Raw genomic sequence first — 22,864 nt, 5'->3', positions numbered from 1 at the left:
TGATTGATCATTACGTGTCCACTCTGTCAAACCTATATATCGAATTATTTCACAAGGTTTATTTGTAAAATTAGATTTCTCATCCAGTATCCAAATTCATGTTAGCTATAACGCAAGCAAAGCTAGGCTGAGGGCAAACTTTAGCACAAAATGTCCGCTTTGTTAGTGTCCACTCTGTTACGTCCAAATGGCACCCTATGGAAAAATGACCCAAATGTCATAAATATCAAATGATGTAATAAAAAAAGTACCATTGAGCTATATTTTTTAAAATACTAAATTACTGCAAAGTACGGCTAGTGTGGTTGATCATAACGTGTCCACTCTGTCAAACCTATATATCAAATTATTTCGCAAGGTTTATTTGTAAAATTAGATTTCTCATCCAGTATCCAAAGTTATGTTAGTAATAATGAAGCAAAGCTAAACTGAGTGCTAACTTTAGCACAAGCTGTCCCCTCTGTTAGCATCCACTCTGTTACGTACAAATGGCACCCACTTTAACGAAAAAAAACCAACAACATGCAAATAGGTATCATAAATATCAAATCTTGTAATAGAAAAATGTACCATTGTGCTGTATACTCAAATGTCATGGTCATTCTCTGCCACCCTTCCAATTCAAATGGATTGGGCACCTACTCGTGATAAAATAGTGGGAGGGCATATCTTGGCCAGGGGAAGAGCAAATACTCGTTCAATTGAGGGATTTGAAGGCTTATTTTTCAATTACTTTGAAATCAAAATGTCCTCTAATTTCGGAATAAGCCTGTTAGTGTTGTACCGACTCGATTATTAGTACCGGAGTGAGGTGAACGGTAGCGGAAGTCCTCTTTTGTGAGCAGCAACAGGGCTTTGCCGTTCATCTGGAAGGATCCGCTCGTGATGGGCCGTAGCGCGAATTCCTTCTCGGCCCAGCGGAGCCACTGCGCCACGTCGTCTCTGCTCCAGAACACCGGCTGCAAACCTGCGAGGGGCGGTTGAAGAGAAGTTGAGAAGGGGAACGCGGCGGGGGGAAGGATGGGGAGGGGCGAGCGGAAGGAAGGAAGGAAAACAGAAAGGCCGGATGGAGCGGAACGGAACGGGGGAGGGGGGTGGAGAGGAAGGAAGGAGGCCGAGGCTGTAAAGAGGAGATTGAGGAAGTGGAGATAAAAGGACGGAGTGATTACGGGAACAGCGGTGATCAAGAAAAGTAGATCAGACAGGAGACGAGCTCGGAATAAAAGATTCAAAGAGGATAAGGCGGGAAAACTAATAACAAGGAAGAAAGAACAGTGGCCGGACTAATTTCATGTATCACTTCTGATCTTTTTATTCTTCCCTCGGCTTTCTTGTCCTCAAAACAGGCTGTTTATTAGTGTGCAAATAACATGCGAGGTCACGCAGAGGAAACAGGAAACGCCGAGTCTTTTTTTCACCACTACAAACGGAAGAGTCTATGCAAAAGTTCTAAAGCCTTAAGTCCTCGGTTTCTATGACTACAATCGAGCGCTTCATTTAATAACGCTATCGTCGGTTGTGTGTCATTCAAGGTGAAAGTCTGACATTTCTCATCTTCACAATTTAACATTTTATTTTTCTGCCCATTGTGTAATTCAATGATTCGCTCTGAGTTAACCTTCTCACATCGCGCACTCACCTCTCACACTTGTCTCTCAGCATTATAAAACCCCAGAACTAAAAATGTACTGTTTTCGAAACCGAATAGGAAAATTAATACTCGGCCCCAAGTTCAATATGAGGCCATTGTGTCTATTCTGGGATGTAACCCATATCGCAGAGAGGCTCTGACTGGCGAACACAATTTTGCAATGACACACGTTCCCTCAGTGGCGTCCCAGCTTCGGCTGCACATGTCGAAGACGCGTGCAGATGCAGAGGCGCCGCGCCGGTTGCCCGGGCAACCCCTACGCGCTCAGGGACGAACGAGGGGACGATGAGATCAGCGTCAGCTATCTCGTTTCGTCCTCGCCGAACAGAAGCCCTTGACTTTCCGCTCGCGGCTAGACAGGTTAATGAGGTCCGAGATTCCTTCTCCGAAGGTCGAAGCGTAAGTGAAAGGATTTCTTAGACACTGTGTGCAAAAAATTTGGTCACAATTCTAACACAAAATGTGCCATCACAACGTGACCTGGCTTTGCATACTGTAATTCACCACGGGAACCAACCGGTCCCCATTGACTGAAAGAATAAGATATGCTGTATTTTTCAGACTATAATTCGCACTTGAGTGTAAGTTGCACCAGTAAAAATGCGCAATGAAGAGGAAAAAAACACATATAAGTCACATTGTAGTAGGGCTGCTAGGGTTAACACTAGAACGACAAGGGTGGATCAGTTGATACAAACATTAGTCATTCCCTTTCACTCGCAAAACCACAGGGTTGGATTGCTCCAATTAGCATCTTGAGTGTTTGCAGGGCAGGGCTGCCTTGGCTTTGTCAGACAGTGGACCGCTCAGGCAGGCAATCGGGCGGACAACCTTTTTACTGTATGTACTCTATACTAAAGCTTGCGTTTGTTGTGACAAAAAATCTGTTTGAGCTGCTGTGGAAAGTTCTTTGTTCATTGTGTGCTTCAGCATAATAAACTGTGAACTAGGGTTGTTCCGATCATGTTTTTTGCTCCCGATCTGATCCGGATCGTTTTAGCTTGAGTATCTGCCGATCCCGATATTTCCCGATCCGATTTCTTTTTTTTTTTTTTTTGCTCCCGATTCAATTCCAATTATTCCCGATAATTTTTCCCGATCATATACATTTTGGCAATGCATTAAGAAAAAAAAAGAATAAAACTCGGACGAATATATACATTCAACATACAGTACATAAGTACTGTATTTGTTTATTATGACAATAAATCCTCAAGATGGCATTTATTTATTAACCTTCTTTCTGTGAGAGGGATCCACGGCTAGAAAGACTTGTAATTCTTAAAGGATAAATGTGACTTTGTATATTCTGACTAAATATTGCCATCTAGTGTATTTGTTGAGCTTTCAGTAAATTATAGTGTAGCCATTTAACTGTTCTGCCCAAATGCATGATGGGGAGTGCAACCATGACTGTGCATAGTGGCACCAATTGATATATCTTCTCTGCGTTGGGAAATAACATAGGGTGTTAAGAAAAAGATCAACTACTACCTTTCTTCCTCACAATGCTTCCCACGACTATTCTAATCGTTGGGAGAGGGATTGTAAGGCTTTAGACAATTAAAAACAAGGTTCCAAAGACTGCCAAAATTCACTCTACTCATTTTACACTGCCTTTTAGCACTATATATAGGCAAATCGGTGCCATTATAAATTGAACGCGACAATGCATGAGTGGGTCGTGAAGCGCATGTGTTAATTACGTTAAATATTTTAACGTGATTAACAAAACATTAATTACCGCCGTTAACGCGTTAAATTTGATAGCCCTTCTTTAAGCCAAAACTAAAGACTCTGGATGAGTGTAAGACATTTTATCTGTAACGTTAAATACAATTAGAAAACGATATAATAAATCGTTCCCGATCAATCTGCATCCCGATCGATCGGGATATAATAAATCGTTCCCAATCGATCGGGATGCAGACATCTTTGGTAACAATTTATTCGACAGTGGCATCATATGACTATCACAATTATGACTTGACACGATCATGGCATTTCTGAATGCTTAAGACAGATGTCCTTGAGTGTCATCCGGAAAATTATGTCACTAACTCCATTTATGTCCAGCTCAGATCTTTTACATCCATTCAAAAGTGAGATAATTTGCCGTATAACATAAGGACATCTGTTATAAGCATTCGTTAATGCTCATAACAGTGTCATGTCATAATTGATTCTCATGGCGCTACTGTCTAAGTGTTTCCAAATACCATAACTAGCAATTAATGAAACAACCAGAACAGTAACTGAAGAAATAATTAGAATTTTTTTTTTTTTTTTGGACGGGAAAAAAGCATATGCTTATCGATACCCGTCCCCCAACTCCGAGGGATAATTTTGATTGTTATGTACATCTGTAGCGCTGCAATGCATGTTAGGAGCAGAGGTTGCGCTAGACTTTTTTGTTGTCTGTCATTTTGACTGACAGGGTCATAAAAATCCGGTCATAATCTATTTTTACCCGTCACTTAATTTTTTAAAATGACTATCTTGATGCAGTCACTATATGTATATACACAATAATACAATAATACTTTATAATATAAAGTAACTAACATTAGTGCAGTCATGGATACAGTAAGCAGGCCAGTGCTGTTTCCATATATATTTATATTTTATTATATTATGTATATACAGGATATATGTATTTTTCCCCCCAAGTGGGACCTTCCATGATCCTAATACATTTAATAATAATAAAATATTATATAATTCCATTATATATATATATATTTTTTTTTAAATTCATTATTATTATTAAATAAAAATGCATGTTGATACGACGCACATAAAGGCAACTTCCAATTTAAAAAAAAAAAAAAATCGTTAGAAAGTTGTATGGACTTACAATCCGCTAGCTTGTTGTTTCCTGTTGTCTTCCGAAATACACCTGGGTAACGGCGCGTCAAGTGTTCGTTCATAGCCGACGTGCTACCATGGTATGCGAGCTCAGCTTAGCAAAAAGAGTACACACAGTGGTGGCACCCTCCATATTTTCCTTGAAATAATTTCAGGCTCTGGTTAGTCTGGTCCGCTTTTTTGGCTTTTGTGCCGCTTTCACAGTGTTACCAATTCTGCCCTTCTTGGTAATTGGCGGCGTTTTCAACTGCTCGCCGCAGTGAGGAGTGAACCGGCGATTCACTTGATTCGTTGTCATCCTTCACTGCATCAGTCCCTATTTTTTCACCTCTTTTGTCAACACCACCGTCGTTTTGGGGCTTTTTGAAGAAACTTCGGACACTCAGTTGCCTTGACATTTTTCCGAGTAAGGCCAACGACGTCATGCATCAAGAGAGACAATAGCTAATTAATATGCTCACTCGCCACCCTGTGGTCTGGGGTGTGAATTGCAACCTGTGAAAATGACAGATGGACTTCAGTTTTTTCCGTCACCCTTATAAAAAACCGGTCAACGACGTAAAATATTCATTTAACGCGACCCCTGGTTAGGAGGCATGTTGGACGACAACAGTGTTGCCAGCAGGTGGCAGCAGAGGTTGACTGTCTCCAAATGATTGGACAAATGAAGCTTTTTGATGCAATGAAGCTTTGCTTCAAAGCTTCATGGTGGTTTATTTGGTCTTATGAGTCGTATGATGCCGCTGTCAAATGAAGTGTAACCGGTTAATATCTTTTGTTGTAAATATCCTGTAATACAGTGAGGACTACTGCTCCTTATAGTCCGAAATTATGGTATTTAGATAATGATAGCATAAAGAACATGTTAAGAAATACAGTAAGTGCTTTTCAGACGCGCATGCCAGTCATGTTATTTAACACGTGGAGGAGGCATGATCAGTAAACTTGGACTTTGCTCCAAATGGCTCTTTAGTAAATATTTCCCTTGCTTCTCAAAACAAATTCAGGCTGATATTGGCGTCGCTATTTCAGGAGTAAGGCTTTTTCTTTCGAAATTAGGAGGAAGAGGGAAGAAATAAGGAGGTGACCCTCTGACACAGTGACTCAGGGACATGTGGCTACTTCCCCACCACCGTAGATCCCCTTCGCCGGTTCCGTCCACACAATCCTCCATCCGGCGCGCACTTTTACTTTCCGCTTTTTACACGCAGCTAAACTGGAGCGCGTCCAGTCAAAACAAACGCATCGTAAATCACGTGGGGCTTCTACAGCCGGGAAGTAGCGCGACCTGTTTCTGATTGTTTGTCGTCGAGAAACGGGAGCAAGCCGGCTCTTGTAACCTCCTTACAACCCTTTTGTTCAACACGTCAAAGGCTAAGCTCGCGAGCAAAGTCAGCATTTTCTGCAACACCTTACACAATCCCATTAAACAAGCATCAACAAAGTCGAACTTGTGTATTTTAATCATTCAAACTACACTTCAGTGAATGAATATTCACTTCATTTGTGAGCAGCTTGTTGTGACTTGAAATAGATCAAAAGCGTTTTAGCTTCCTGTGTTAGCGAATAAGAACCATTTATAATGAACCGTTAACAAAAAAGGTGAAATAATTGCAAGAAAGAGAGGAAGCAGCTCAGGAAGGGAAAAACTGCAAGCTAAAAAAAAAGCAGGTCATAAAGGCAGAAAAATTCCAAGAAAACATAAAAATACTTTGTCAAGTCTCCTATCTTCATGTATTGCTAACTAAAGCAAACCAAAACAAGGAACTACTTCATCATGTGCGTGGCACGGTATCATTTTCTGTTGGTACAATAGCACATTATTCGGTTTGTATTGTCGCGTCAATGTCAGGAAACTTCTGCAAATCCTGTTCACTTTGTGTTTACCACATGTAATATGACAGCAGTGTCTGCTTATTACTGTCACTCTTTTTTAAGTACAGTAGTACAAACTACAGTGGGATGGAAAAAGTATCTGAGCCTTTTGGAATTTCTCACATTTCTGCATAAAATCACCATCAAATGTGATCTGATCTTTGTCAAAATCACACAGATGAAAAAACTCTGCTTTAACTAAACCCCCCCAATTTAACATTTATAGATGTTCATATTTTGATGAGGATAGCATGCAAACAATGACAGAATGGGGAAAAATAAGTAAGTGAACCCTCTGCCTAAGGAGACTTAAAGAGCAATTGAAACCTATTTTTTACCAAACATTTTAAGTCAGGTGTGTGCCCAATCACTGAGGAGTGGTATAAAGCTGCCTTGCCCGCTATAAAACACACATTGGGTCAGAATTGTCTTAATGAGAGGCATTGTTTGATGTGCAACATGGCTGTCTGAAGACCTGCGATCAAGGATTGTTGATTTGTATAAAGTTGGGAAAGGATACAAAACCAAAAGTCTGGATGTTCATCAATCGACAGTCAGATAAGCTGTCTACAAATGGAGAGTTTGGCACTGTTGGTTCTCTCCCAAGGAGTGGCCGTACACCAAAGATGACGCCAAGAGTTCAGCGCAGAATGCTCAGAGAGGTAAAAAAGAACCCAAGAGTGTCTGCTATAGACTTACAGAAATCACCGGCACAGTCCAATATCTCTGTGCAACTGAGGGGGGAAAATATTACATTATGCCTTTGTGATGTATGATTGCTTCTGTGACCTACATTATAACAACTTCTATTGTTTATTTCCTTGAGTTTCATAGTTAGGAGGGAATCTCACGAGATAACTTGTTTTGCACCATAGTCCCATAGTAAGGAGGGAATCTCACGAGATAACTTGTTTTGATTGTTTCTTACACGGCTGGGTTCCATAGTTAGGAGGGAATCTCACGAGATAACTTGTTTTGATTGTTTCTTACATGCCTGGGTTCCATAGTTAGGAGGGAATCTCATGGGATTTTGCAGAAACTTGTTTTGCACTCATAATATTTACCGTGGGAACACAACATCTGCCACCGGACGGCGCAACCTGGGAACCACGCAAAGAAAAGCCCCTTTTTCGAGGGGCTGAACCAAAAGTAGCTTTGTCATTGGACGGGGCCGCGCCGCCTGGGAGCGGAGGTTAGCCGTCTCCGCCCCCGTGTAGCGCGTTCCTACAAAAACCGGGCATTTCCGGGCGACCAGTGAAGTCCGCCAGCGGGTCACGTACGGATCGCCTGGCTTTGTTCCTTCGCCGCCTTACCGGAGCGTTGGCTCCCGCTCATTTGTCACGGTAAGCGATTTTCATTGCTAAGGGACACTTGGTTGCGCTGTAACGGTAGCGCGGTGATTCTGGAATTGACAAACTCAATCTAGCGTCACCGTTACCCTTGTTATGCTTGTTTTTGATGCTTGTTGCTTGCTCTTGTGGGATTGCAATCCATAAATCTCATTTATTCTGCATTTTGTAATCAATAAACATTTTCTATTGAGCAAAGGTGTGCCTGTTACTGATTCACCGCAAACCTGGAAATTTCGGAAAACAGCAACTTTATGTAAAACTATGGCCAAGAACGGTGTTCATGGGAGGACTCCACGGAGGAAGCCACTGCTGTCTGACAAAAAAACATTTAACGTTCGCAAAAAGGCACTTAGACACTCCACAGAGGTTTTGGCAAAATATTTTGTGGACTGATGAAACCAAAGTTGAATTGTTTGGGAGTAGCACACAATGTCATGTGAGAAGGAAAAATGGAATTGCTCACCAACAGCAACGCTTTTTATCCCCACCGTGAAGCATATTGAAAGGAGCATCATGATTTGGGGCTGTTTTGGTACCTCAGGGCTTGGACAACTTGCAATCATTAATGGAAGAATAAATTCTAAAGTTTATCAGGATGTTTTACAGGAAAACCTGAGGCCGTCTGTCAGACAGTTGAAGCTAAAAAGACGATGGATGCTGCAACAAGAAATTGATCCGAAACCCAGAAGTAAGTCAACTTCAGAATGGTTCCAGGAGAACAAAATACACATTTTGGAGTGGCCAAGCCAAAGTCCAGACTTGAACCCGATTTAGATGCTGTGGCATGACCCAAAGACAGCGATTTGTGTCAGACATCCCAGGAATCTGATTGAACTACAGCAGTTTTGTAGAGAAGAATGGGCCAAAATTCGTCCTGACTGATGTGCCAGACTGATCTGCAGCTACAGGAAGCGCTTGATTGAAGTTTTGCTGCCAAAAAGGGGGCCGCAATATATTAAATGCCATAGTTTACTTACTCAGTTTTCCCTCTTCTGTCACTGTTTGCATACTGTCCTTATTAAAATATGAAAAACTATAAATGTTTGGCTGGTTTTAGTTAGTCTGGGTGCAATGAACAATGCTAGACATCCATTTCATTTTGACTGGATTGGACGTCTGGCGCCGTCAATGGCACTGAAACCGGAGCATTTGCAGCTAGTCTTTTGTGGGTATTTACAGAGTACTTCCTGTTGATTTTGAGTCACTTCCTCTACATTTGGGGACATTCTTGAGTCACTTCCTTTTCAGTAACCTAAAATCAACAGGAAATGACCAATACATGCCCCAAAAGGAAAAGGAATGAACTCATTGCCTGGCATTGACAGCCACTGACAGCCATAGATGTCCACTTCAAGTGGATTGGACGTCTACTAGTGATAACTTCAACACAATTTATTTGTTTTTCTGTGTATAGTAGAATTATTTCCTGACCCACATATCGATAATTGTTGAGAGATTCTCGTTATCGTGAGCCTTGTATTACAAATCGTATCGCATCGTGAATCTACACACACCTAACGTAATTTTCGGACTATAAGCCGCTACTTTTTCCCACAATTTTGAATCCTGTGGCTTATTTGTTGATTTATTTGGGTTAATATGTAACACTTTATTTGACAGTGGCATCATAAGCCTGCTATGAGTATGCCATATTTATGACATGACTCTATCATGGGCATTAATGAATGCTTACGACGGTTGTCATTTAGTGTCATCCGGCAAATTACAGTGCCCTCCATTAATTATTGGCACCCCTGGTTAAGATGTGTTTTTAGCTTCTAATATATTTTTTTTTAATTCAAATAATATGGGACCTTAATGGGAAAAAGAAAAATCCAACCTTCAATACAAGTGCATTTATTCAGTGGGGAAAAAATCCCACATAAAGAAAAAAATATTTGACATTACTCAGCTTTCGGGCAGAAGGCAACAGATTTTGATTTAAAATGTCCTGGTATTTCAAAGCATTCATGATGCCATGCACCCTAACAGGGTTCCCAGGGCCTTTGGAAGCGAAACAGCCCCACAGCATCACTGACCCACCCCCATACTTCACAGTGGGTATGAGGTGCTTTTCAGCATGCGCATCTTTCGTGGCACGCCAGACCCACTTAGAGGGTTTGTTGCCAAAAAGCTCAATCTTGGTCTCATCTGACCAAAGCATACGGTCCCGTGTGCTTTGGTCAGATGAAAAGCACCTCATACCCACTGTGAAGCATGGGGGTGGGTCAGTGATGCTTTGGGGCGGTTTCGCTTCCAAAGGCCCTGGGAACCTTGTTAGGGACCATGGCATCATGAATGCTTTGCAATACCAGGACATTTTAGATCAAAATCTGTTGCCCTCTGCCCGAAAGCTGAAGATGGGTCGTCACTGGGTCTTTCAGCAAGACAATGACCCTAAACATATGGCCAAATCTACACAGAAATGGTTCACCAGACACAAAATCAAGCTCCTCCCATGGCCATCTCAGTCCCCAGACCTTGTTTTGTTGGCAAAGTATTAACACCAGGGGTGCTAATAATTGTGACACACATTATTTGATGTCAAATAATTATTTCTTTATGTGGGACTTTTTCCCCACTGAATAAATGCACTTGTATTGAAGGTTGGATTTTTCTCTTTTTTTCCATTAAGGTCCCATATTATTTGAATTAAAAAAAAATATTAGAAGCTAAAAAAACACATCTTAACAAGGGGTACCAATAATTATGGAGGGCACTGTATGTCACTGACTCCATTTATGTCCAGCTGGGATCCTTTACATCCTTTCATTAGTGAGATAATTTTCCAGATGACACAAAATGACATCTGTCATAGGCATTCATCAATCCTCATAGAAGTGTCATGTCATAGTTATGATGGTCTAATGACAATCTTATGGCACCACTGTCAAATAAAGTGTTACCAATTACCATAACTAGCAATTAATGAAACAACTAGAACAGTAACTGAAGAAATAATTCTCACTAAACATGAATTTTAATTATAATTTACATCTGTAGCACTGCAATGCATGCTAGGAGGCATTTTGGACGACAACAGTGTTGACAGCAGGTGGCAGCCTCCCTCAAGGGAGCAGTGATGGCCAAATGAAGCTTCATGGTGGTTCATTTGGTCCTATGACAGTCTTATGATGCCGCTGTCAAATAAAGTATTACCGGTTAATATCTTTTGATGTGAATTTCCAATGATACAGTGAGGACAGCTGCAGCTTATTGTCCAGTGCGGCTTATCTATGAACAAATGCCGTTTTCATGTCAAATTTGGTGGGTGGCAGTTAATAATCAGGTGCGCCTTATCGTCCAAAAATTAGGGTAAATGTTTTTTTTCTTTCTTGTATTTATTTTAAACGTTCATTCATTCGCCCCATGATTTTCTCTAAATGTGAGTAAAGCCTCACCTCTGAAACCTTCACATAAAGGTTTGCGTCCTTAAATTGGGTTCGAGTGTGCGTTTGTTTGCAGAACTCATCGGCCGCACTTGACAGAAATCATTTGCTATTAACTTTAAAGCAGTTACTACAGTAGGAAGGTTGTATTTCCTTAGTGTTAATATGACTAAAGTTAGCGTTAAACAATTGATTTTTAGAGGAGATCTGCTTCGTCAGCTGCTGTTTTTTTTTTAAGATTCATCGCATTGTCACGCGAGTATAACAAACCTAACCCCCACCCTTTTTAAAAACGCCATGCGGAGTGTGTCGCGAACAGGAAGCGAAAGGGGCCGCATTCAGCTCGCTTTCTGGCATGTGAGAACAGTTTCCCTTTCAGAGGAGACGAGGGAGCGACTTAACACACAAGTACACACGCGCACAACAACATTTATTCAGGAAGCACTGTCTGCCCACTCAGGAAATTCCTGAGGACAAGAGCCGCTTCCAGGGGCAGGAAATTTCCCCTCCAATCCCGACCGATTAACTCCCAACGTGTGGCAGAGACGACACAAAAAGAGAGCAAAAGGGCATTTGCTGGTGCGCAATTGTGGACTGTAATATGGTTACTCACTACTTACACCTCCACACTCTTTACACAAAGATTCACTCATCCGCCCACTCTTTGAGTACTCGCACAAGGCAACAGGCAGTCTTGTTGCCATGGACATCATTTCAAACATGATCGGTGATTGTGACAATGTGATTTCATTTGAATATATGACGGTTTGCAGTAGAGTTGTCTAATAATATCGGCTGATAAAAGCATATCGACATCGGTTTTTCATTATCGTTTTTGGCCCAGTATGCATTTTGCCTTCAAAGTGAATGTAAAAAGCCGTCTTCCTTTGTACAAGGGCTGGTCACAGCTTAGCACAGCAGTTATTCTTAATGGGATTTTTTATGTGAACAGACATTTGCATTTATGGTGCAAAAATTAACTGAACAATAAATTATTTAAAAATAACGAATTATAAACTCATTCCATTTAACTGATGTGTTACCGGAAAGAAATAGTCACTAGGAAAAGTAATAAAAAAGAAAAATTAACTTTTTTGACCGTTAGAAGTTTCCAAACTAAGTTGCTTGGGATTTGAAATGTGAGCATTATTATTATTAAAGCATCCGGTGGGGCATCGCAACACAATTAGCTGGGGTGTTGCCCACTCCGGGTGGGGTCACCGTGCTGCCCCGTGCCTCATGGGCCATGGGGATCCCAGGGTGTGTGTCGCTTCAGGGGTTGTGGCGGTGGCATGTCCCCTCATTTCTTTCCTGAAAGCCAGTTAATGAGCCCGTCATCCCACCCTGGGTGTTGAGGGGATGACAGCGGCCCCCTTGGTGGATCTGCGGGAGGAGGGACAGGCTGCGCTGGCTCATCCCCCCAATTGGTTAGGGGCTGGCCATGGCACTGGGGCGGCCCCTGCGCAATATTTCCACTTGCCTGCAGGACTATGACACGTCTGATGGGATTCATGCATGACTGGGTTCAACTAGGCTAGGTTCATACCGCAGGTCTTAATACACAATTCCGATTTTTTGTCATATCCGTTTTTTAGCGTGCCCGTTCAGACTGCCTTTGTCCATTGAGCCCGTTCAAGTATCACGCATGCACACTAATTCGCAGTCCTAGACTTGCTGAGCAACTGACCCGCATGCGCAGAAACATCGAAACGAATGACTAAACATGACGCACACACATATACGGACAGTTTTCCCCGACTCCCGGCTGTGTAAGCAATCTTGAAATATAGCGCATTTCGAGCAGAGAGAAAACAGAGCATTCTCAGGCTTATCCTCAACCCGTTTTATTTTTTAAGACTGTTGTCAAGCCCGCTCCTTCCCCGTGTTCAAACCCAGAAGCTAACGCCAGCTGCACCGCTGCCGTAGCGCCCTGTCTCTCTTGCCCTTTTCTGATGTAATTGCTGCATGAATTCCTATTTGGGAGACTTGACAGTTCAGACCGCCGCTACATTCTCGAAAAGTGTGGCCCAGATTGGATTTACACCGCATACGAAAGTGACCCAGATCGGGTTTGAAATGGTCCACTTCTATGCGACTTGTCACGTTCAGACCGTCAAGTTAATGCCTCACTCGAGTCGGGAAAAACACGTAAAGCTCGAATTCGTGCATTAAAACAGTTTGAACCTAGCCTTAGACACACCCAAGTAGAGAAACTATCGGTGTCAGGATTAGCGATCAGGCAGCAATAAATAGGATGTCAACATATCCACACTTATTCACATAAAACTGGGTTCTCCACCTCACATTTCTGATTTGTGTTTGCGCCACCCCACCTAATCACTTCCCTTTCCGCCCCCACCCCCCTTTTCTCCTCAGTCATCAGTCCCCCCACATGGTGTTAATGGGGAAATACAATTAGCTAATAATAGTGCTACTACATTCATAGTTAGTTTAGGCGTTGAATGTATTTATTGTTGTTGTCTGTTCTTTTCTGCATATCGGTTAAAAAGCCATTATCAGAAGACTCGTTTGCAGTAGGGGTGTGACATTACATCATTTCAAAGAGGTGTCATTGCTTGAAAACCAAAAACTAAAATTTTCTCCTAGAATATTGCCAATGATGGTGCTAGACACGCAATCCATTTCGCAAATGTTCATCCACCCATCCCAGGCAAAATGGATTGGACGTCTAGCATCGTCAATGGCAATGAAACCAGAGCATTCATTGCCAATCTTGCCAGTATTTGGGGGGGGCATTTACAGGTCGCTTTCTATTCGTTTTGAGTTACTTACTATTGATTTTGGGCATTCCTGCCCCCAAATCAACAGTAAGTGACCTGGAAATCCCTCAAAATCAATAGGAAGTGACCACAAATAAACAGGAAATGACCTAAAATGCACCCAAATTAACTCATTGACATTTGAAGTGGGAGGGATAGCAGCCAATGAACTGACACTGTAGAATATCGTAGAATGTTTTCCTGACCCACGTATCGATACTACTTGTATTGACATATCGAGAGCCTTGTATCGATAATCGTATCCTGAGCTACCCAGAGGTCCCCACCTCTAGTTTGCAGTACTGTAAAGCATAAGCGGATTTTAAGGGTGGGGCGAAAAGTGTCATTGCATGTAACTGACTTTCCTATATATATGTTGTAAAGCAATAAAACCAACAAAAATGAATGAAATGAACAAAATATTTTTATAATGGGTCAAAATTATTTTTCCAGGATCTTAGACGGTCATTTGCATATAATTTTAAAATGTACAGTGTATATGTCAAACGATTAAAATTTTTAATCGCGTTAATCACAGCTTATAAATTATTCATAATTGCAATTCAAACATCTATAAAATATGCCATATTTTTCTGTAAATTATTGTTGGAATGGAAAGATAAGACACAAGACGGATATAAACACTCAACATACTGTATATATGTACTGTATTTGTTTATTATAACAATAAATCTACAAGATGGCATTAACATTATTAACATTCTTTCTGTTAAAGGGATCCACAGATCGAAAGACTTGTAGTTCTTAAAGGATAAATTTGGGTATAAGGTTTTCGTTTGAATAAAATTTGTAAAAAAAAATTTAAAAAATAAATAAACTAGTAGCTCGCCATTGTTGATGTCAATAATTACACAATGCTCATGGATGGTGCTGAAACCCATAAAATCAGTCGCACCCAAGCGCCAGCAGAGGGCAACAAAAGACAAAAAAACACAAGTAACAAATGGACATGACACTGTCATTTTAATCTGTTTGAGCGGGGCATGTGCGTTAATTGAGTCAGATATTTTAATGTGATTAAATTTAAAAAATTAATTACCGCCTTTTAATGCAATAATTTTGACAGCCCTAAAAAAAAATATATATATATATATATATATATATATATATATATATGTATATAAGAAAAGAAAAAAAAATGATTTTTTTTTTTTTCTTTGATTGAAAATATTTTTTGGGGGATTGAGTGATTGAGACACAAATTTCATAATCATATTATGGCCCAAACACAAAACGGATTGCTTCAATCACAGAAAACTTTTTCAATGAAAAATTAAGGGTTCAAATGCAAATTTTTCAATCTCAAATATTTTTTCGCATTCAAAAACTTTTTCCATGATTTACATTTTTCTTTTTTTGATTGAAGTGATTTTCTATTTGGAAAATCTATATTTTTTTTGAAGCATCTTTTTTTTTTGATTGAATAATAAAGACAAAAATATCCGAGCCAGAATGTGGCCCAAACACAAATCAACATTACTTCAATTAAACAATTTGCTTCAATCAAAAAAACTTGACTTGAATTTAAAATAATTAAAAAATATTCAAAGAAAAATAGCTTTCACGTGCATTTTTCTGTTTCAAATTTATTTTTGCATTCACTTTTTTTTAATTTTATTATTATTTTTTTTTTAATTGAAGCGACATTTTTATGGTGAAAAATGATATTTTGATTGAAGCAACTTTTTTTTTTAATAACAGACACAAATCTACCTTAATATGGCTCCGCCCAGAGAATACAATTTTTGACTGGGGTAACTACATTGGCACGACACCGGCGGGTGTACCCTATTAAATGGATGACGATCTTGGCGAAAATTATTGCCTGAGCAGCCTGATTTAGAATTCCCCTCAAGAATGATGGGAAACAAAAAAACGCTCATTGTCAACTTATTATTATAAATATTCTTGTTATTTTAATGCTGACGTTGCGTTTCGGGGTCAACATGTTGTGCCCCCCCACTTCCTCAAAAGTCAAACTCCGCCTATGCTGTGAAGGGTTAATAATGAGAATTCTTGAGAGTGAGGAGCAGTCTGTGATCCCCACCACCCCCATCTAATCCACTTCCTCCCCAGGAAATGGAGAAGCCGGATTCTGCCCACACTGCAATTTCCTCCCTCATTCTTTTTCTGTCTTTTTTTTTTTTCTTTAAAACCCCTCCCAGCACTCTTCTCTTCCTTCACTCTTCATTTCCCACCACGCGCACATTTCCATCGGAAGCACAAGAGGTGTCAGACCAAACGAAAAAAAGATCATTTCCTGTCCGGCCGGCGCGAGATAATGCTTACAACGTGACCGCGACCGTCTCGCGCTGTCTTTACTTGACAGGAAACAGAACTAAAAAGCCTTCTTCCTTTTTATAAATGGCAGAAGGGCTTCCTGTGAATGTCATCCAGCAAATGTCCTTAGCTCACCACGTTCGCGGAAACTGTTAAATATTGACGGACGTGTTGGACACGGTTAATCATTGATTAGCGCGACGGAATACAAACAAGTGCATGCACTTAAGAACTTCCTCAATGATGGAATTAACGAGTTGCTTTCGGTTATGAATGTTACTTCCTTGAAGGTGGAAACATTTTACCTTTACTCGTGCCTGCCATTGCCGGCATTCTGAATAAACTCCCACCTCAGAAACTTTCACTCTGGATTCCAATGAGTTTATCATTTGAACTGGGAGGCTTCAAATGATTGGACATCTATTAGTGACGCTTATGCATTTCCACAAGATAGAGATCAGTTTGGCAACATCTGCTTCGGCTGAGAAGTCCCGCATAGCTGTGTGTGTGTGAGACTCACGCAGGTGCGCAGGCAGCCTGGCAGGCTTTTCCTCCGTTTGGCTGGCCGTGCTGGCGGCGGGAGCGTGGACGGGGGAGGAAGTGGAGTTTGGCAGCGGGTTGGCGGAAGGGCTGAAAGAGCGCCTCTCCTGCTATGAATAGACACAGAGACACAAAAGCCAGGCTCACTCAATGTGCCAAGCCCACCGCTGGCCGTGAACCCAAACAGGCCCCCGGTTAACCCGACTCTTACACGCATACATAGGCTCACCTCGCCTTGTCATGTTATGCACTGGTCGAAAACGGTTACTCTTGGCTGAATTCGATATTATGATAATTATTTTGTTTTGGCTTTCACTTGAATGTAACACATACAGTGGGGCAAATAAGTATTTAGTCAACCACTAATTGTGCAAGTTCTCCCACTTGAAAATAGTGGTAATTGTCAACCATGAGAGACAGAATGTGGGGAAAAAAAAATCACATTGTTTCATTTTTAAACAATTTGTATGCAAATCATGGTGGAAAATAAGTATTCGGTCAACAACAAACGTTCATCTCAGTACTTTGTTATGTACCCTTTGTTGGTAATAACGGAGGCCAAACGTGTTCTGTAACTCTTCACAAGCTTTTCACACACTGTTGCTCGTATTTTGGCCCGTTCCTCCATGCAGATCTCCTCTAGAGCAGTCATGTTTTGGGGCTGTCGTTGGGCAATACGGACTCTCAACTCCCTCCACAGATTTTCTATGGGGTTGAGATCTGGAGACTGGCTAGGCCACTCCAGGACCTTGAAATGCTTCTTACGAAGCCACTCCTTTGTTGCCCTGGCTGTGTGTTTGGGATCATTGTCATGCTGAAAGACCCAGCCACGTCTCATCTTCAATGCCCTTGCTGATGGAAGGAGCTTTTCACTCGAAATCTCTCGATACATGGCCCCGTTCATTCATTCTTTACACAGATCAGTCGTCCTGGTCCCTTTGCAGAAAAACAGCCCCAAACCATGATGTTTCCACCCCCATGCTTCACAGTGGGTATGGTGTTCTTCGGATGCAATTCAGTATTGTTTCTCCTCCAAACACGAGAACCTGTGTTTCTACCAAAAAAAGTTCTATTTTGGTTTTATCTGACTATAACACATTCTCCCAGTTCTCTTCTGGATCATCCAAATGCTCTCTAGCGAACCGCAGACAGGCCTGGATGTTTACTTTTTTAAGCAGGGGGACACGTCTGGCAGTGCAGGATTTGAGTCCCTTGTGGCACACTGTGTTACTGATAGTAGCCTTTGTTACTGTGGTCCCAGCTCTCTGTAGGTCATTCACTAGGTCCCCCCGTGTGGTTCTGGGATTTTTGCTCACCGTTCTTGTTATCATTCTGACGCCACGGGGTGAGATTTTGCATGGAGCCCAAGATTGAGGGAGATTATCAGTGGTCTTTTATGTCTTCCATTTTCTAATAATTGCTCCCACAGTTGATTTCTTTACACCAAGCGTTTTACCTATTGCAGATTCAGTCTTCCCAGCCTCGTGCAGGTCTATAATTTTGTCTCTGGTGTCCTTTGACAGCTCTTTGGTCTTGGCCGTAGTGGAGTTTGGCGTTTGACTGACTGAAGTTGTGGACAGGTGTCTTTTATACCGATAATGAGTTAAAACAGGTGCCATTAATACAGGTAACGAGTGATGCCTCGTTAGACGAAGTTAGACCTCTTTGACAGCCAGAAATCTTGCTTACCAAATACTTATTTTCCACTCTAATTTGGAAATAAATTCTTTAAAAATCAAACAATGTTATTTTCTGTTTTTTTTTTTTTTTCGACATTCTGTCTCATGGTTGAGGTTTACCCATGTTGACAATTACAGGCCTCTCTAATCTTTTCAAGTAGGAGAACTTGCACAATTGGTGGTTGACAAGATACTTATTTGCCCCACTGTATGTTATCTCGTGTTTGAACACAAGGGGCACCATGCAAAAGTTTTACAAATATACATTCATTGAAACTGTAAATGTGCATTGCAAAAGCAGTATTTTGTAAATATGTTTTTTAGGACTAGAGAAATGGCTGGATTTTTACTGATCCCCCCCACCTCCGTTTTTTGAAATGGTTTTAATGTACTGCATGGGAGTTTGGTGTTATTTATATTGTCTTGTTTATACAGTATTGCAGCTAGACATAAATGGGTTGGAGAAAGACATGAAGGCGTAGTGATACCAAAACACGATTATATGTAGTTGCTACCTAATGTAAGTCGCGTTGTTATCGTGATAAGAATACTCTTACCAAGAGACACCTTGTGTAAGGTAGGTCGGTTTGTCAGGCTGAGTGCGCAAGTGGTGATAGTCATGTGTATGAAACATACTGGTCCTTCTAAAAAAATTAGCATATTGTGATGAAGTTCATTATTTTCTTTAATGTACTGATAAACATTAGACGTTCATATATTTTAGACTCATTACACACAACTGGAGTAGTTCAAGCTTTTTATTGTTTTAATATTGATGATTTTGGCAAAAAAAGTCAAAAACCCAAAATCCCTATCTCAAAAAATTAGCATATCATGAAAAGTTACTCCAAAGAAGCTACTAACCTAATCATCTGAATCTACAAATTAACTCAAAACCCCTGCAAAAGATTCCTGAGGCTTTTAATAACTCCCAGCCTGGTTCATTACTCAAAACCGCAATCATGGGCAACACTGCCGACCTGACTGCTGTCCAGAAGGCCATCGTTGACACCCTCAAGACAGAGGCTAAGACACAGAAATTTCTGAGCGAATAGGCTGTTCCCAGAGTGCTGTATCAAGGCACCTCTGTGGGAAGGAAAAACTGTGGCAGGAAACGCTGCACAACCAGAAGAGGTGACCGCACCCTGAGAAAGATTGTGGAGAAGGGCCGATTCCAGACCTAGGGGGACCTGCAGAAACACTGGACTGAGTCTGGAGTAGAAACATCCAGAGCCACTGTGTGCTGGAAATGGGCTACAGGTGCCGCATTCCCCAGGTCAAGCCACTTTTGAACCTGAAACAGCGGCAGAAGTGCTGGACTGTTTCTCAGTTGTCAAAAGTATTTTTTTCAGATGAAAGCAAATTTTGCATGTCATTCGGAAATCAAGGTGCCAGAGTTTGGAGGAAGACTGGGGAGAAGGAAATGCCAAAATGCCTGAAGTCCAGTGTCAAGTACCCACAGTCAGTGATGGTCTGGGGTACCATGTCAGCTGCTGGTGTTGGTCTACTGTCTTTTATCAAGGGCAGGGTCAATGCAGCTAGCTATCATAAGATTTCGGAGCACTTCATGCTTCCATCTGCTGAAAAGCTTTATGTAGATGAAGAAAACATTTTTGCTCGTTTAATGTTCGCAAAAGCATGTTTTGGCAAAAATATTTTGTGGACTGATGAAACCAAAGTTGAATTGTTTGGGAGTAACACACAACGTCATGTGTGGAGGAAAAATGGAACAGCTCAACAAAATCAACACCTCATCCCTACCATGAAGCATGGTGGAGGGAGCATCATGATTTGGGGCTGTTTTGCTGCCTCAGGGCTTGGACAACTTGCAATCATTATTTGGAAGAATTAATTCAAACGTTTTGCAGGATGTTTTGCAAGCTAAAAAGAGGATGGATGCTGCAACAAGACAATGATCCAAAACACAGAAGTAAATCAACTTCAGAATGGTTTCAAAAGAACAAAATAATAGAGTGGCCAAGTCAAAGTCCAGACTTGAACCTAATAGAGATGCTGTGGCATGACGTAAAGGCAGCAATTCATGTCAGACATCCCAGGAATCTGACTGAACTACAGCAGTTTTGTAGAGAAGAATGGGCCTAGATTAGTTCTGATCGATGTGCCAGACTGATCTACAGCTACATGAAGCGTCTGGTTAAAGTTATTGCTGCCAAAGGAGGGGCCACAAAATTTCAAATGTGATGGTTCACTTATTTTTTCCCCCCTTCTGTCATTGTTTGCATACTATCCTCATTAAAATATGAAAACCTGTAATTTTCTGGGTGGTTTTAGTTAAAGCAGAAACTGTTTATTCATCTGTGTGATTTTGACAAAGATCAGCTCACATTTGATGGTGATTTTATGCAGAAATGTGAGAAATTGCAAAAGGTTCAGATACTTTTTCATACCACTGCATATATTTAATATTACTACAGAGAATAGTTAGGTTTTTTTCAGTAATGTAATACAAATAATCATCAAAAATCATCATCATTAAAAAAGCAAATGATACTTGATGGTTTGTCTTATTTATTTTAATAAATTGATTAAAAAAGACTTAAGTGTATTGGGGAAAAAGTACTTTATGTTACGATTCTCCAAAATGGGAATTTTTACGATTGAGATCAATGTCCGCTAAACAATGAAACAACCGCCATATAATCTTATCGTCAATATTGTAACACAATGACCCGATTAATTGTTGCAGCCCTAGTTGCGACCGATTTACCTCCATGTTTTTACGATGCTGTTTGTGGTTTCTATGCTTACTCACATGGATTTAACACGCGTCACTTTTCACAAGTAGCTATTATGACAGGCATTTCACAGTTTAAACTACTTAAGCCTATCGCCATGAGCCGACTGCACCAAGTCTTGTCATGCAAAAGCGCTCGGTCCAAACAGTTCTGCGCTCGGAGCAAGTGTTTACAAGTTCTCAGCGCTTCTTCTTGAAGCTATTTTCCCAAGTGGAAAAGACAAACTAGGCCACCGTGAAGAAGTCGCAACCCCGAAAGGGGTGTGCTTTTGTGTTGGGGTGGTGTTTGGTTGCACAGCGTAGGGTATTACCAGGAATTTACTGTGGAAGCCATAAGCAAATCTTTCAGTCCATTTCCTCTTCCATGCAGAAACGGGATCTTTTACTCTGCATCCAAACAGATCTTTAGAGACGCTTTCTAAATATTCTATCCAAGGGCGTTGAAAAAAGAGTAAGCTGTCATCTTGACGCAGCTGCGACACTGCAGAAAGGGTGTGCGAGTGACAGAACTGGGCCGGGGGCAGTATGCGCTATTACGCCTCATAGTGACGTCATACCGTATTTGCTTAAGACTTGGTTCTACTCACTAATAGGGGTGTGACAAAATATGGTAATGGTGATATTGCATGATACTTTGTTTCCCAAACGGTTATCAATCTATCATTTTAAAATGGTGTGTTTATTGCTCCCAAAATCTTGCACTAGTATAGTGTTTCTGTTAACTCAATGGCTACCATTGACAGAGCTGGACACCCAATGCGTTTTAGAACTCTTGTTCATTCGAAACCGGAGTGTTTACAGTTCCTGTTGCGTTTAAGTCACTGCTGTTCATTTCCTGGGTCGCTTCCTGTTCTGTAACCCAAAATCAACAGGAGGTGACCCATAAATGCCCCAAAATCAATAGGAAGTGACTGAAAATCAACAGCAAATGACCTGGAAAGCCCCAAAGTGAAACTCATTGGTTGTCCTTGGGATTTAACACTCCCAGTTCAAATGAATTGGACGTCAACTCGTCCATCCATCCATCCATTATCTTCCGCTTGTTCCGGGGTCGGGTCGCGGGGGCAGCAGCTTTAACAGGGAAGCCCAGACTTCCCTCTCCTCAGCCACTTCAACCAGCTCCTCCGGCGGGATCCCAAGGCGTTCCCAGGCCAGCCGAGAGACATAGTCTCTCCAGCGTGTCCTGGGTCGTCCCCGGGGCCTCCCGCCGGTGGGACATGCCCGGAACACCTCTCCAGTCAACTCGTGATAAACTTAACTCAAATCATTGGTTATTCTGTTTCTAGTAAAACAAGGTTGAATTATTACAATAAACAGTGGAGCAAATAAGCATTTAGTCAACCACCAATTGTGCAAGTTCTCCTATTTGAAAAGATGAGAGAGGCCTGTAATTGTCAACATGGGCAAACCTCAACCATGAGAGACAGAATAAGGAAAAACAAAATCACATTGTTTGATTTTTGAAGAATTTATTTCCAAATTAGAGTGGAAAATAAGTATTTGGTCATCTACAAACAAGCAAGATTTCTGGCTGTCAAAGAGGTCTAACTTCATCTAAAGAGGCATCACTCGTTACCTGTATTAATGGCACCTGTTTTAACTCATTATCGGTATCAAAGACACCTCTCCACAACCTCAGACAGTCACACTCCAAATGCCACTATGGCCAAGACC

At 41.2% G+C, this 22,864-nt stretch overlaps 2 protein-coding genes across 4 annotated transcripts in view; one reads left to right on the top strand and one right to left on the bottom strand.

Moving 5' to 3' along the window:
• Positions 1–22,864, top strand: part of LOC130928701 (synapsin-3-like) — a 383,502-nt gene that overhangs the window by 170,575 nt on the left and 190,063 nt on the right. The window lies entirely within an intron of this gene.
• etv6 (ETS variant transcription factor 6) overlaps positions 1–22,864 on the bottom strand; it is a 43,741-nt gene that overhangs the window by 16,403 nt on the left and 4,474 nt on the right. The window contains exons 2-3 of one of the 2 annotated variants that reach the window (XM_057855418.1): positions 16,737–16,866; positions 803–967 (exon numbers count right to left, since the gene is read on the bottom strand). In XM_057855418.1, coding sequence (XP_057711401.1) covers positions 803–967; positions 16,737–16,866 — 295 coding nt within the window. The remainder of the gene's footprint in view (positions 1–802; positions 968–16,736; positions 16,867–22,864) is intronic. The other variant, XM_057855419.1, reaches the window with a different exon arrangement.

Source organism: Corythoichthys intestinalis, chromosome 13 (assembly GCF_030265065.1).
Source record: "Corythoichthys intestinalis isolate RoL2023-P3 chromosome 13, ASM3026506v1, whole genome shotgun sequence".
NCBI lineage: Eukaryota > Metazoa > Chordata > Actinopteri > Syngnathiformes > Syngnathidae > Corythoichthys > Corythoichthys intestinalis.
Note: the sequence above shows the minus strand (reverse complement) of the source record. Positions and strands in the feature narration are given on the sequence as shown.